Source organism: Lissotriton vulgaris, chromosome 2_1, assembly GCF_964263255.1.
Source record: "Lissotriton vulgaris chromosome 2_1, aLisVul1.2, whole genome shotgun sequence".
NCBI lineage: Eukaryota > Metazoa > Chordata > Amphibia > Caudata > Salamandridae > Lissotriton > Lissotriton vulgaris.
In genome coordinates this window covers 46968867-46985100 of record NC_141687.1, presented here as the reverse complement: position 1 = coordinate 46985100, position 16234 = coordinate 46968867, and the positions used below count along the sequence as shown (strand labels likewise).

Here is a 16234-nt window from a genome sequence, read left to right as displayed (position 1 = left end):
CTGTAGTTGAATGTTCCCACTGGCGGATAAGACAGGTTGGTGCGGTGACTAGCTGCTTGAGTTCGATATTGGTGAATTTCTCCAGGAGGATTGTGGTGTTCTGGTCACTGGGGTTGTCCAGGTGAAAGTTGAAGTCTCCGATTGGGAGAGCCTGGGGTGCAATGAGGTCTACGATGGGGTCGGTGAATGGGGGGTCATGGTCCTGGGGCCTGTAGACGAGGGTGCCTGCTGAGGGTGGTGTTGGGCTTGGTCTGGGTCTGGAGGTGGAGTTGTTCTATGGTCTCCATTGGGTCATTAGTGTGTGGTCAGTAGGAGTGTGCTTTTTGTACACAATTTCAATGCCTCCTCCTGGGTGGTTGGCGTGGTCCTTGTGGGTGATGTTGTGGCCGTCAGAGATGGCGATGGCGATGTCTGGTCTGGAGTAGAGGTTGGTCCAGGTTTACGTGAAGAAGGCGATGTCTGAAGAGTTGGCGTCGAGGAGGTCCCAGATTTCTCTGGCATGTTTGTGGAGGGACCACATGTTGAGGACGATGCAGTTGAGACGGTTGGGTGCGCTGTTGGTCGGCTCAGCGGCAAGAGGCGCTGGTGTGTTGATGTGACAGAAGGTGCGTTTTCAGTTTCAGCAAGCGAAGGGTGCACGGGTATTCTTCGGTGATGCTAGATGGCAGGTAGAGTCGCGTCCAGGGTTGTGGGCGAGGAAGGTGCTGGCTTCATAGAAGGGGAGTGTCCTGGAGTCAGGTTCCCTTGCACTGGACATGGTCAATGCGTGGACAGCGTAGACAGACTTGCCTTTGGTGCACATTTGGCACACAAGTGGCACACCCTGCTGCGAAAGGCTGCACAGCAGTCGCCATTAAGTAGTGCTGTGGGGGGCTGGACAGCTGGAAGGCGGGAAACACAGGAAAGAACACTGGAGGGAGCGGGGCTGTGGGGGATCGCAGCATAAACGAAGGAAAGGACATGGAAAAAAGAACTGTACATAAGCACAGGAAAGACAAAGCCAAAGAAAGCAAAAAAACAAAAATACAGAGACAAAGGTAGAAAGCAACGGAGAAGAGCAGAAAGAGAGACAGGAACAGAAGTGACGCTCTACCACTGGACCACGTATGATGAGGCACAGGCAGGAGCCTGTGGGCTCAGGAGGGCCTTGAACAGCTGATCTCCGGGTCAGAGAAACCAGCAGCAGCAGATGGGGACAGCAGCACTAGCTACCAGACGGCACTGCCCTGTTGGAAGAGCAAGTCCACTATGGTTAAGTCCCCCGTACACCCATGAGCTCACTACCAGGGGGCGAAGAAAGGCAGCACCACCCGGCTGCCACTTCCGATCTGACAATGGCAACCAGATTCTGTGTTTCCCAGTTCCCTTGCCAGTAATGGCAGATCAAGCTGCATACCCAAGGACCTGGGTCCGAACTGGCCCCCGTGCCCCTGGCACCTGCTGCCACCAGTGGACGGTCTCAACGACTTGATCCAGTTAGTGGTGTCCCCCACCAGTCTTGTGCAGTGTCCTCAACAATGTGTGTCCTCTGCAGTGCAGGGATTACTCAGGGCAAAGTGTGCGCCACCCACCAGTGCTAGACCTGGGCCTGACATGATCCCCATGCGTCCTCTGCTCCCCATCCCATTTTCTCCTCACCTAGACATCAGCACTTGTGCTCAATCAGCCGCGCTCTCTCCAACTCTGTGACTCAGCCAGCAGGAGCCTCAGCCAGGTGGGAATTCACATGCCTGGGTACAGCAGTTGCCGGCAGGTCCGCTGGGGAATCTCCCGATGCAGGTGATGCAACAGGGCCCCCTTAGGCGTGAGGTTGCAGCCCTACCGCTGCACATGTTTAGCACAGCTCAGGGACCTCACCCTCCACAGCGTCCGTGCAGCACCACATCCTTCGGCGAGGCGCAGCCCACCATTGGCAATCTCCTTGCACACCGGTGTAGGGGTGGTGCATCTTCTGCGATGCAGATCTCCCAACGTTGGTGCTCAGGAGTGCCTCTACCAATCACAGCTCCAAGGGGCACTAAGTGGTCCTCTCACACATGTCTGCAACGTGTCTCCATGTGACCTGCTGGACTTCACCACCAGATAAGGGCAATTGCTGATGCCTCAATGTCTAACCCCATGGCCCAAAGGCTCGGTCCCGGCATGGCCTGCCTCCACCGTCAGGCCGCAGCAACTCCACAGCACCTCTGCCTCGCTCTCCGGGTCTCCGACGCAGGCCCAACGAGGCCTCCAGGCCCCATGGACTGTCCATGCTACCAGCCTTAGGTTTCCATGGTGTCACAAGGGAAGCGCTATGAAAAGTGATGCATCGTTGGTTTTACCCAGCGATGCGCCTCTTTATATATATGGAATCCTTTCCTCTTCCCCTGAAATTCCGGCTGGTCATACTGGCTGTTGGGGACTTTGGGTCCGGGGGGTGGAGAGGGGGTTGTTTACATGTACTGAACCTGCCCTGGCTGCTCCATTCTGCATTTCATTGTTTTTATTTTCTTTTTATCATTGGTGGTGGACTTACAAGCTATTTTTGCCACTCGAAGAAGAATAATGACGTTGGGCTGGCTAACATGAATGTTTTTGCCTTTAATTATCCTTTCGTCATTTGTCTCTTGCTAGCAGCAACATTTTTAATGCCTTGACGCTAGTGTTAGTGGCAATTTTCGCCGCCGCTAGCAGATCTTATTGCCATGTAACGAAGTATTGTAAATTCGGCAGTACCAAGGCGGTAGTTTTCGGCAATTTGCAGCTGTAAGAAAATTGCCGCGAACTGACCCTAGTTAGCGGCAATTCTTGTGCATATACCCCCAAGTGTCTTATCCTATCACCTAACACCATTTACAATGGATCCTTTGCGGGTAGGATGGGTGTGGGGGTCAGCACTCCGCCTTACAGGCTATCTTCAGTTATCACTCATAGAGAACTTACTATTTCCACCATTATTCGGCGCCAGCAAGAGTTGTCTGCTGAGGATCACAGCTGGAATCAGGAGTTCAAAAGATGGAGCTTGGACCAGTGGGAGCCTGAAAGGAAAGAAGTCCAGGTTATTTGGTGTCACCTTCTATTAACCCATGCTCCTTCCTCCCGACTCACTCAGCCTTCTGGCCCATGTCCCCCTGTCATGTGGCCCCTGTTCTCACAGGCCTTTACCGTGCAATATTTTGTTAATCCCAACTTTGAGAACTGCATTGGCTACCTATAGAGAAGCATGTAGGCTTAAGCTCTCTGCACAACATATAGCGCCATGACGAAGGACGGACCGTATTCTACGTCACCTCATAGTCAACTCAGGGCGACATAACATTCCCCCGCCCCACATACCCAAACCCGCAAAGGAAACACAGACAATTATAAGTTTGGGTAAAAAATTGCTGCAGGATTTATTTACATACAACATATGTAAAGATGGTGGGTTAGCTTACGGGCGATCCAGGACAGGCCGCATTCTCGCCACCTGTCCGCCTGATTGAGCCAAACAGCACAGTGGCGAACCACCCAACTGCTGTATAATAGAATAAATTACTGACACACCCATTTGCTGGGCGTGACTAGGCAAACCCCCGGCTGCACAGGCCCACAACCGCCCGAAGGACTACTGGGGTGCCGACACGGATTCCTGCACCTCCCATGAGGTTACAGGTTAGGCTCTGGCACCCCTATGTGCCCGCTGAAGTACATCATTTGCACCTCTCTTCTTCCGGATCGCCCCGTAACTCCGCCTGCAACGAGAAACAAATACATTACAAAAACCCCCCAACCCTCTACTATTGACACTCTGGGTAAGAGGAAGGGAGGGAAAAGAGTGTTCAACGAGGTCGCGATGGCGTCCGGGCGGCAAAGAGGCTTAGGGGAAGGGCGCCGAAGCATAAGTATCCCAGAAGCCCCTCCCCGCCGCCCGGACGAGATTCTCGGCCGGCCGCCTCCTCCAACCGGTGAGGCGGTGGTGCCGGACGTAACAGTGGGGGCGGGACCGCCCTCCTTGACTAGGTACCCGCCCTCTTGATGGCCACTGCGTGGCCTCGGGCAGGCGCATAGTCAACTCAGGGCGACATAACATTCCCCCGCCCCACATACCCAAACCCGCAAAGGAAACACAGACAATTATAAGTTTGGGTAAAAAATTGCTGCAGGATTTATTTACATACAACATATGTAAAGATGGTGGGTTAGCTTACGGGCGATCCAGGACAGGCCGCATTCTCGCCACCTGTCCGCCTGATTGAGCCAAACAGCACAGTGGCGAACCACCCAACTGCTGTATAATAGAATAAATTACTGACACACCCATTTGCTGGGCGTGACTAGGCAAACCCCCGGCTGCACAGGCCCACAACCGCCCGAAGGACTACTGGGGTGCCGACACGGATTCCTGCACCTCCCATGAGGTTACAGGTTAGGCTCTGGCACCCCTATGTGCCCGCTGAAGTACATCATTTGCACCTCTCTTCTTCCGGATCGCCCCGTAACTCCGCCACAGCCTGTGCGGTGGTAACCGCTGCCGCACAGGCCCCCCCACCAATGTCACCTATACTACCTGCATCCTCTGCTCATGAGAGCCTCTTTCAAGTCCAACAAAAAGAGGTCTAAGCCAACAGGCGTGAGGTGGACACCATCCTCCTCGAAGTACCCCTTGACCTTTTCCTGAATCAAGTCATGTTTAATGAAACCAAGCCCTCTGCGCTGCGTGAACTTTTTCATGGCCGCATTTATGCGCCTTCTAGTTCTCTCGATTGCCTCACTGGACATAGCACCCCGCCAGTGTCTCCTGGGCACCAATTCGGACCACCAGACCTCGCATTCGCGCAACATGCTGCCAATGATACCCAGGTCCGTTTTCATCCTGAGAAGCAGGGCGGACTTCCCCACAGAGGTAATGTCGTTGCCACCCAAATGGATTATTAAATGCTGAGGAGGAGGCCCCCCCCGGGCAAGGATCTCCTTTAATCGAAAGAGCAGGCTGTGCCAGCGCATACCAGGGTACCCCAACCACACGCACTCTATCCCAGAGAAGGTACCAGTCCACTGTCGGATGGCAGCCCAGCGCGCCAATCTGCTGACCATAGAATGCCCCAAGACCCACACGTGAGTACCTGCCAAAGAAAGACGCGATATGTTCAAGGGTGTTTATTCAATACACATGTAATACAAATATGAAGCACAGCAAACCAAATCCACAACACTGAAAAAGAAACAGGAGGGGGGGAGATCAAGGCCTAACATAACGCCTGTAACAAGCAGATTCCCAACGCCCCACCGACTGCACCTGCCCCGGGGACATCCCAGCGCGGAAAGCTGACGTGGCCGCCCCTATGCGGAATGAGTGACTCGAGAACTTCTTCCCTACCACCAACAAGCCAGCCCTGTCAAGGCAAGCCAACATGATCTTGTCCATTTGATATTTGGTTAAAGGGCTGAAATCAGCATGCACTAGGAGGTAACCAGGCCCAGACGGGCGTATTGCTAGGAAGGCTTGAAGCAAAGCCACGGGGCAGAAGCGGGAATCACCCAGGGGGGAAAGTCTAATCAGGGACCCCTTACCCAACTGATCAGTTTTGGATCTTCTCAGCTTAACAGACAACCCACCCTCAAAATTAATATCCGCCACACCCAGGGCATCCATAGAGGTATCAGACTTAGAGCGAGCCACCAGCTCACTACTCCTGAATGCCCCATAGAAAGCTAAGGCGAAAGCCGCCGCGAAGAGGGCCTCCTCGTACCTGGAGTGCACAACAGCTTGCAACATCTGCAACATGGCCTGGAGAGAAGGGAAATCAATAGGGGACCTGTCATCTGGGGCCCTCGGATCCTCCCGCGCCCAACCCTTCAAGGCTGCCCTAATAGCAAACGAAGAGGTGGGGTCGTGGCCCCCACACAGTCTAGCCTCGTGACCAATTGCAGCTAGGTGGCCGCACACCCAAGAATGCGATTTCAACTGCTTTTTTGCCCACACTATAGAGGCATGAACTTTCTTCTCTAATGGCAACGTCTGCAAACCCAGATCAGAGATAACTTTAGTGAATGTAGCACGGTGGCTTGAGTAGCGCTTACGTGTACTCAAGGCTAATGATTTTTCGCCCAGTTCCCTCATGTGCTGCTCCACTCCAAGATGTGCCAAAGCCTTGGCGCAAAGGGGGTCATCTCCTCTCTCGCCTGGGGGCAAGCTGCCCGGAAACGGTCCAGCTGAAAACGAGAGAGAGCGTCAGCTGCGACATTGGTGACCCCCACAATGTGTCTGGCCCTAAAATCGACATTGCAAAACAGGCACCTGCTAGCCAGTTCCCGGAGCAGAGACAGCACCAGAGGACAGCTGGCAGACAATCCATTGATCGCCTGCACCACTGCCATGTTATCTGACCAGAACAAGACTTTTCTGTGGGACAGGACCTCGGGCCACAGGTGTAAGGAAATGACAATCGGGAAGAGTTCCAGGACAGCAATGTTGGAAGTAATGCCCCGCTTGCGCCAAGAATTGGGCCAAACCTGCGCGCACCACTGATCTCCCAAAATGGCCCCAAAGCCCTCGCGGCCCGAGGCGTCAGTGTACATGTTTAACTCGGGACTTCCCACCCAAGGGGACCTCCACTTTACGGTCCCATTAAATTCTGCCAAGAAAACATCCCACATCCTCAAATCCTTCTTGAGACTGGAGGTCAACCTGACAAAATGGTACTGTTTGTTAACCTTAGCAGTGGCTTTGGCAAGGCGCCTAGCAAAGACGCGCCCAACAGGAATCACTCTCGCAGCAAAGTTTAGCTTACCTAGAAGGCTCTGAATGACCCCCAGCGGCGCCTTGTCTTTGCCCAACAAGGCCTGAATGTCACCCCTCAAGGCCCCCACCTTCTCTGCCGGCAGACGGGACACCCCCTGTACAGTGTCAAGCTCAATCCCCAGGAAAGTCAGCACCTGAGCAGGGCCTTCGGTCTTACCCGGCGCTAAGGGCACCCCCAAGCGACCAGCCAGCTCCACAAAACAGTCCAAGCCCTCTTGGCACTCCTGCGTGCCCTCCCTCCCAATGAACAGGAAATCATCCAGGTAGTGAGACACCGCAGCCACCTTGTATTCCTCCGTGAGGGCCCACTGCAGGAAGGTGCTGAATGCCTCAAAGAAGGCACACGAGACAGCGCACCCCATGGGCATACATTTGTCAAAGTAGTACCCCCCTTTCCATTTGAAGCCCAAGAGATGCTGACTGTCAGGGTGGACCGGTAGCAAGCGGAAAGCCGCCTCAATATCTGCCTTGGCCAGCCAGGCTCCTACCCCTGCCCTCCTCACCAAATCTATGGCCATGTCCAGGGAACAGTAGGAGACCGAACAAGCCTCTTCAGGTAACCAAGAATTGACAGAGTTCCCCTCTGGGAATGACAAGTTGTGAATTAACCTGAAAGCCCCAGGTTCTTTTTTGGGGACCACCCCCAAAGGGGACACAACAAAGTCGTGGAGGGGGGGGGACAGGAAAGGCCCAGCCACCCTCCCCAACGCTACCTCCTTGGTGATCTTTATGTCGACAACCTCCGGGAGCTCCCCCACTGATTTTTGGTTTTCAGCATCTCTGCTGACTCTAGGACCCTGATAGGGGATCTGGAAGCCCTCGAGGAAACCTTGGGACAGGGTATCCCTATCTTTCACATTCGGGTATTTATGAAGGAGGGCAAGCAACCTAGGCAAAATGATCGGGGATGGGCCTTTGGACCCACACTGGGGGGGGTCGGAGACCGGCAACACAGGAGGACAAGGGGGAGGGATGAGAAACTCGCGCTGCTGGGGGACCTCAGAAACCGGGGGGTGGGGGTCCCAGGGACTTCTACTTGTCTTTGTTGGCAACATTGGGGGCGGGGGATCTCTTCTCACAAGAGGACTCAGGGTGGGAACCACCGCACCTGTTGCACGCATGGGAGAACTTGCAGGCTTTCCCCCAGGTGCAGTTTCCCGCATTGAACATCCTGCAGGTGGAGGGGGCATACTTCTTGGCGAATTGCTTGTTGAACCCGCCCCCCCCGCGCCCCCCACGAAAGGACTGGCGAAAATTAGTCTTCTTCTGTGAGAACTGCTTCTCATTATCTGACTTCCTGGCCTGGACAACACTGTTACCACTTTCTACCTTACTTTTACCCATATGAGCAATCCACAGTCTGACCTCGACCTGATCCCACTCCAGCTCGGGGCAGACAGACATCTTTTTACGGAACTCGCAGTCATAGGAATACCACCCCATCCCAGATGTTGCTTCCGCTTCATTAACTATGATGCTATTGTATTGGAAAAGACCCTGCGCTTGATCTGGAAAACGTTCTGTTATGACTGCTGCCAAAATGGCGAAGGCCTGACGCCAGTTTTTAATTGACTTCTCAGGCCAGGATTGGAAGCGAGCCTTTTTCTCCTCATCCTTAGACCCCATCCTTCGCACATCTACCCCATCCGCCCCCAGCATGAGGAGCGAGAAAATGTCTATGAACTCCCTCCTCCAAATGCCTTCTTTCGCCGCCTGGGGAACCTGCCAGGCCAGGGAGCATTTGCCAGACAGCAGGGGCGCCATGGTCATGAGGGCTGAGGGCGCAGGGATGGGCACCAACGCTGTCGGTGAGGCCACAGCACTGATAGTTGGCAAAGGAGGAGGAACGGCAGATGCCCCCGCTAGAGGCTGGACTGCAACAACCGCAGGCAAGAGGGCCCCCTGGGGCACACCCTGCACCGGCGGCAGAACCTGTGAAGAAATAGCACCTGGCACCAGACTGTCTGAAGAGCTGACCGTCTGGACAATAGGCAAACTAACGGGACCCGCATCCAACCCCCCTTGAGAAGAAGTACCACCCCACACTTGAACAACATCCGCCTCCCCGGCAGAAGACAACGGGGCCACTGATAAAGGTGGCAAAATCACAGATTGCGCAGCAACCGAAGGACGTGACTGGGCAGGGCACAAACTGGCTCGTATTTCAGACATAAATGACGCTAGCGAGTCAGTAATCTTACCCAGGTCCGCCCGGGTAGCGAATTCTGCACTAGAGGCCGCCAAACGAGGAGGAGAGGGGGGGCACACCCGGACCACCGCCGGGGGGGATGCCGGGGCGTGCACTATCACGTTTCTGATCGGGTCAGCCGCCCTGGACTTTGCGGGGGGCTCCGGTGGGAAGTCTTTGACTGTTGGCTTCCTCGTGCGTTTGGACCTCCCTGTGGCTGTGTCCTCTGCTACCTCTATTTCGGTAATTAATGGGGCAGGGGCCAGCCCTGGAGCTCTTGGGGGGTTGGCTAGTAAAAGTCCACTCGCCCACGCCACCCCATTAGTCTTTATCGCATCCAAAAGGGCTTTCATCTGGGGGTCCTGCGACGATCCTAGCCCAGAATCCTCAACCTGTGATGTCTGTGAGAAAAGAGCGGGGGACCCCTGACTCTCCATGCCGCAGTCGAAAGTATCCTGCAAAAGAGAGGACCGTGAGGACGTATTCACAAGACTTTGTTAAGCCAGAAGACATCATCCACCCCCGAAAGCTCGCACCCCAGACCCAAGCCAACTATACCAAGCGGGCGAAACACTTGTCCCTCGGGCAAGCTCCTCCTAGGGGAGGCCCACTCGCTGCAAAACATACCTCAGCAAATCCTCGTGACTTTGAAAGTAACGCCCTGATGCAGTTCCTCAAACGAGTAAAGTACCTGAAACAACAGAATGGGCTGTGAAACACCTGAATTCTAACATAGCGTGCCCAAACCGGGACACTAAGCGCACCACGATCCCACACCGCCGGTGAATGCCCCCGGAGAAACGTGCAAAACATGCAGGACGCGGGAGAGAATCTCCACAAGAACACCAATTCGCGCGCGCATGACAACATACCTTGCACTGTCCCTGCGAAAGCGTGTGTGCAAAATGGGCGACCGGATGGGCAGGGGGGGGGGGGGGGGGTGGCTGAAAGCGCGGCAAGATACACCGATGTCCGGTACCTCGGGAGGCCTAGATGCGGAAGCGACTGCGCGCAACGGCCGGAATCTGTAAGAAAAAGGAAAAGGGGGCATGTAAATAACTAGGCCTCGCTGAGGCCGCAAAGCCGGTGCGCGCGCCCAAACCGCGGGAAAGCCCCTGGTCAGCCTCAAACACGCCTCCTGCAAAGAAGACACAAAGGTTAGAACATAAGCATGTGGGACAAAGGGGCCAGCGCCAGGCAACAACACTCCAGCAGGCCCGGGAGCCCCAGCAACGCAGGCCCCCCCCCCTTCCTCCGGCAGCACGACCACGGGGAGGGGCTTTAGAAATAGCGTGCTCACTGCACGCCCGCCAGAACCCCCACCACGCTCGAAACCCTGACCGCATCGGTACAAAGCAACATTTAAGCAACAAGATGCAAGAATACATGAACAGCGTGGAACACCCCGTGGATGCCATCCCCCCAACACTCTGAAAATCGTAGCGACAACCGTATAAAAGAAATACCAGCAGGCGTGTGACCACGTGGGGTGGGGGGGGGGGGGGGCGGGGGGGCACCACACAAAAACTCGCCGGCTCACGCGCCCACAAGGCCGGACACCGCCAAGCTCAGCGCTCCTCCCCCCAACTACGCTACATACATTGAAAACATTTATAAGGCATCATTACGAAAACATCCGCCGCGCCATTGCAACAAAAACAAGCCATCCAGCATAGCGAACTCACTAGCAAACACGTGTATCGAAATGCGCACCAACATACAAATGGCTATAATACAAGCATGATGAGCCCGCAGCCTGTTAGCTGGATCCCCGCAACCCCCAAAAACATACCCCGCGCCAGCATGAAATGTAACAAAATGCCTGAATCATAGGAAGAAAAATGCAGTATTACGTGGATACGGCCTTACTTAAACATGGGACAACAGATGCATATACCTAAAATGATTCGCAACTACGGACACTGAATGATCTGCATACTTGGAAGTAACAAGGTGCATAAACACATTGCGCGGCAAACATCACATGCGCAGAAATGATTCACAAATACGGACACGGAATGATCTGCATACTTGGAAATAACAAGGTGCTTAAACACATTGCGCGGCAAAATCCCATGCGCAACTGGCAGGCAATGGGGGACAGCACACACGAACAAACGAAACATTATGCCAAAACCCACGCGAGCAGCCCCCCCCCTGAACAAATAGCACGCGATCAGGGCACAAAATGGCCACCCCAACGGGAGAAAGTGTGAGGGGAAGGAGAGCAGAGGTAATACGCCCCCCGGGAATACAACCCCATCTTGCAGCGGCTGCACCCTCACCCCCACTTGTCCGCACAATCACACCGACCCCAAACCAGAATGAAGATCAGCCGACCAGATAATCACTGCGGAGCCCGTCGAGTACCGGCAGAACCCGCATTCGCTCGGGGACCAGGACCGCAACGGCCCCGGACGCCCCCCCCCCCCCACAGCAGCCCGCACTCACAGGCCACCTCGCCAGGCTCGCACCTCGCATCGAGGGAGCAGGCGGCAATGCCGGAAATGGGGGGGGGGGAGGCCGCTGAAGGCCCGAGGCCACGCTCACCTTAAACCGACGAAAGAAACGAAAAGAGTGTTCAACGAGGTCGCGATGGCGTCCGGGCGGCAAAGAGGCTTAGGGGAAGGGCGCCGAAGCATAAGTACCCCAGAAGCCCCTCCCCGCCGCCCGGACGAGATTCTCGGCCGGCCGCCTCCTCCAACCGGTGAGGCGGTGGTGCCGGACGTAACAGTGGGGGCGGGACCGCCCTCCTTGACTAGGTACCCGCCCTCTTGATGGCCACTGCGTGGCCTCGGGCAGGCGCATTCAGCCATCTTGCCCTCCCAGAATGCTATGCTCTTCCAATTTGAGGCTGCCCTGAATACCTTGGATAAATGGAGTTAGACAGGGAGGCCACTCTTTCTAGTTTCTAGCACCCAAAGTATGGAAGAGTTTTCCTCTCCTGAAAATCGTTTTGGTGAACAGCTCATGACGTAGCTCTTTTAAGAAACAAATGCGGGCTTCACACATAAGTAGCGAAGTCTCTCAGTGCTGGGAAGCCCTGCTGGGGGGCAGCCATGCGCTTTATACGTTGCTGTAACATAACATAACACAACATAATGTAACATAACATGACATAATATACGGATTGGACCTATTTATTTAAGTCATTTGATACTTCCCGCTGTGCAGCTGCTGCTAGATTCTCATACTTCCTGCATTCTGTATTACTGTTATTGGATTTCCAATAAGAAAAACTTTACAAATGTACTAGCTCAGGGTGGCATGACTGAAAAGACAGCACCATAAGGTAGGAAGGAAGTGTTTATTCAGCCACTACCACTCTTAGAATCCCCCTCTCACACCCACCCACCATTCCAAGGCCAGCCCTCCACCCCGACCACCACCCATGCTATAACACAGCCTGGATAGAGTATGCAACATAAACAAACAATGCAGCTCTTGATCACACATGTTTGCATGTTTTAGAATAAATGACTTCACGATGCATGTTGTTCATAAGTGTGGTGTGATAATGCAGATGTGTACAGGAACCAGCTTCTAATCCTCTCCTGATGCGCTTGTCTTGTGGACCGCTGGAATGTTCTTTGGAGCTTTAGATACTATGGATCAGATATGACCTCCAGGGATATACAATAACGCATTTATAACCCCACTATATAAATTTGAGGCTGTGAGGTTTTAAGAGGCTGAATGTATCAGTTTCTATTTCGAACATCTACTTCAGTACAAGGTATTAGTTAGGAACAGAGAGATAGCCCAGGCTGGACTGCATCACTGGTCAATGATATTATAATATTACATTTATATTAGAATTTTATGAGATTATAGAGAAAAGGGCCGACTCTGCACTTAACACCAGTGGCGCCTTGATTGTGAATGTTCATATCCTGTTCACAATAGTGAATCTCCTCCCAAGAGACATGTTATGAGCCCCCCCCCCCCCCCACCCCCCCCCTCTCTCTTCCAGGACATCACATTTAATAAAATAGCTGCAGAGGTTCTACTCTGAATATTCCTCCTGATCACCAACAGATGTGTATGTGGAGGGGGGGTTTGGCATGAATCAGACCCAGGGCGGGGAAGCCTCATGGCTCCTGCTGGCACAGGTAGGAGGATGCCCTGGCCCCCTCTCACTGATGGTGCTTGGAGGTACCTGCTCCCCAGGGTGGTCTGCAGGCTCGTGGAGATGCCGCTGCTGAAGAGGCTGGTGGCCAGGAGGTGGTTCCTGGTGGGTCTGTCCACGGGCACGTACTGGAGCAGGAGGCCGTGGTACACAAACAAGAGGGAGCTCTGCACCAGGAGATGCTGCGAGAAAGGAGAGAACAAGGAGACAGTCAAGGCGGTGGTCCTGCCTGTGGTCCAGGCTCTTTGCTCCTAGACGCAGTGTTTGTGCATTGAAAAGGAGGCTGCAGAGGACACGATTGTTACACAGAGCACAACACACAGGAATGCAGATGTCAACCTTCAATTCATGGTGTTTGATATGTTGCATCATACCCTGTGTATGTTCATCTTTTGCATAGGAACAATAAATATGTAATCAGGTAAACACAGCAAGACACATCCAACCGGTACACCCCCCTTCCTTCACCCAAGACTCTCGTGGTCTCCGGGTATGTCCTCTTCTTTGGTCTCCTGCCTCCACTTTGGACCCCTTGAAGTTTACTTTCTAATTGTGTCCCTTCCACATCTACCAAGAGTCTGTTAGATGAAGTTAAACTCGGGAATGTTCATGTGTCCTTTCTCTGCATCCTTCATGGATGTGATGGATTTCAGTGGAGGAGTATCTTTCGCCTCCATTAATAGATTGTTGTCTATCTTGGACTAAACACTGCATACCTTCCAAAACCCCCGGGTCAGGCAGCAGGGATATTTGACTTATAGGGTCAAGTCTATGTACTAATATATTTTGTTTATCATTGTTTCGGTTCTTCCACCACTGCATGGGAGCACTTCATCTCTGTCACTAAAAGAATTAATGTGATCAACTTATTTTTTGCCAACATACACATGGAAGAGAAGCCCATGCTTGGCTGGTGGTGGCAACTACATGTACGCCTGTTAGTATTCTGTTCTATTTCATGGTCATTCAGAGCTATAGGTGAAGCATTCATCCTTTATGGTTCATGGCTACATCAGTGTGTGTGTTTGAGGAGGTGCTTGAATCAGTAAAAGAGCTGAGATGCATCAGACAGCCCCATCCACTTCTCCCCTCACTCCTGGCAGGGACACAATGGGTAGTGGGCATGGGGGGCGACATAGCTATCAACAGTGCAGCAGGTGCAGTGGCACAGCATTATACCTTCATCTCTATCCAAACAAGGGCAAGGGGTCATTCTTGCCTGCTCTACAGTGCACGGCCCTTTCACATATTGTATAACGGGGACAGAATGGGACAGTTAGGCCCTTCTCGTCCTTACCCTTTTATTTCTCATTTTTTTGAACAGGACAAATGGCTAGTATGCTCCCCAATAATCATCATATTGATCGATAACCAAGCATCAATTATGTGCCAAGTCTGCCTCTCTTCTTGCAAGAGTCAACTAATGTAGGAGAACCGCTCTGACCGGCTTTGCGCCCCTTGTATCTTTCCTTCATGTAAAGTCAAGAGGTAAAGAAGGTTTTAGTGTGCCATCCAAGCCAGACCCCCTTTTAGGTTTCACCTCTTCTCTCCCCATACAATGTCTTTTAGCGTAGGAGAGAGGGACCCTGATTGGTCCACCGAGGAATTTATCGATTTCACAACATGCTCTACATACATACCTGCCACCTTCAGATTCAAGCGTGCTCTATATAATTAAGGGTTCAGGCCAGACTCTCTGATCATTTATTGAAATGGCATCTAGAAGGAGCACTGCTGGGGCTTGGTGCTGCCCAGCCCCCGCAAGCGAGTGACAGAAGCTTGCCAAAACCGACCCTGAGCTTTAGATACTGCAGGGAGGTAGACATCCTCCTCGGCACCTGTGCCGGTGATTCCAATGGGCATTGGACTATAACTTTACTCCACACTCTAAAGATCTTGTTTGATAGCCCCAGTGTCACTTGAGGTCTAATGTGGGCATCTTTGGGCAGACTTCCCTGGCTGTTATTCTGCAGGTCACGGTACTGCGGTGAGTCAAGCGGCTCTGAACACTGGCCATCTTGGCAGCCATCTTGGGTGTTCCTACTAAAAGAGCCGCAGGTCTGCGTGACAGACACATTTCAGAAGTCTGCCTCCAGGTCGCTCTGGTTTAAGGTGCTGCAGTGAGTCAAGCGGCTCTGAGCACAATCCATCTTGGCAGCCATCTTGGGTGTTCCTACTAAAATAGCCGCAGGTCTGCGTGACAGACCACATTTCATGTCACTCAGATCATCTAACCTAAACCTACTCGCAGTTCCCAAGTTCAGACTAACCACAAAAGGTGGTAAATCCATCGGAGTACTTGGAGCCAAAGCCTGGAACAAGCTCCCACCACAAATGCGCCTGATCCATTCCGAAAAACTGTTTCGTAAAACGCTCAAAACATGGATCTTCAAAACTGAAGACTCACTCTGCTTGGCGTTAATCTAACCTTACACTTTATTCATAGACCATTATCTATGAATATGATCTACCTTAAGCAGCATCCCCCCTTCTTCCTTTTCGGGACAGTGATGTTTTAGCGCCAAGATGCTCCCTGGAGTGTAAGTGCGCTTTATAAAAGCCTATTCACATTCACATTCACATTCACATGTGTCTGCCTCCGGGTAGCTCTGGGTCAAGGTCTTGCGGTGAGTCAAGCGGCTGTGAGCGCTGGCCATCTTGGCAGCCATCATGGGTGTTCCTACTAAAAGACCACATTTCAGTCGTCTGCCTCCGGGTCACTCTCATTTACACCTGATCATGTACCGACACTTTCCAGTACGTTCTCAACATTCATAGACTAAAGAAGCTGTTATGTTAGCTTCCCTAGAGCCTTTCAGACAATCAAAAATATCAATCAATCGAAAAGCATTTATACAGTTCACAAATGCTTCATAAGAGGCGTCCCGGCGCTATCAGCAAGAGAGACTGACCAAACGGCAGGAGCGGTCCTTGAAGTACAGAGCGGTGGAGGCAGCGTAGGGGGGGCACTCGACATACGATGAGGGAAAATTAATTATTTATTTAGTTTTCCCTCGTCGTCGGCTGTCGAGTCCCACAACCCCAGCCCACCGCCTGTCAGTTCAACAGAGGGAACAAATGATAATACAAAAGTCCACACCATACGGGACCGGAAGCCTGCCGGTATTTGGGTTTTGAGGTGTCCGTCACTTTG

At 52.9% G+C, this 16234-nt stretch overlaps 1 protein-coding gene across 1 annotated transcript in view; it reads right to left on the bottom strand.

The window, feature by feature from the left end:
- The window catches only part of SLC23A3 (solute carrier family 23 member 3), a 412559-nt gene that overhangs the window by 344170 nt on the left and 52155 nt on the right, over window positions 1-16234 (bottom strand). The window contains exons 2-3 of the mRNA XM_086954432.1: window positions 13111-13262; window positions 2923-3017 (exon numbers count right to left, since the gene is read on the bottom strand). Of these exons, the coding sequence (XP_086810558.1) occupies window positions 2923-3017; window positions 13111-13262 (247 nt within the window). The remainder of the gene's footprint in view (window positions 1-2922; window positions 3018-13110; window positions 13263-16234) is intronic.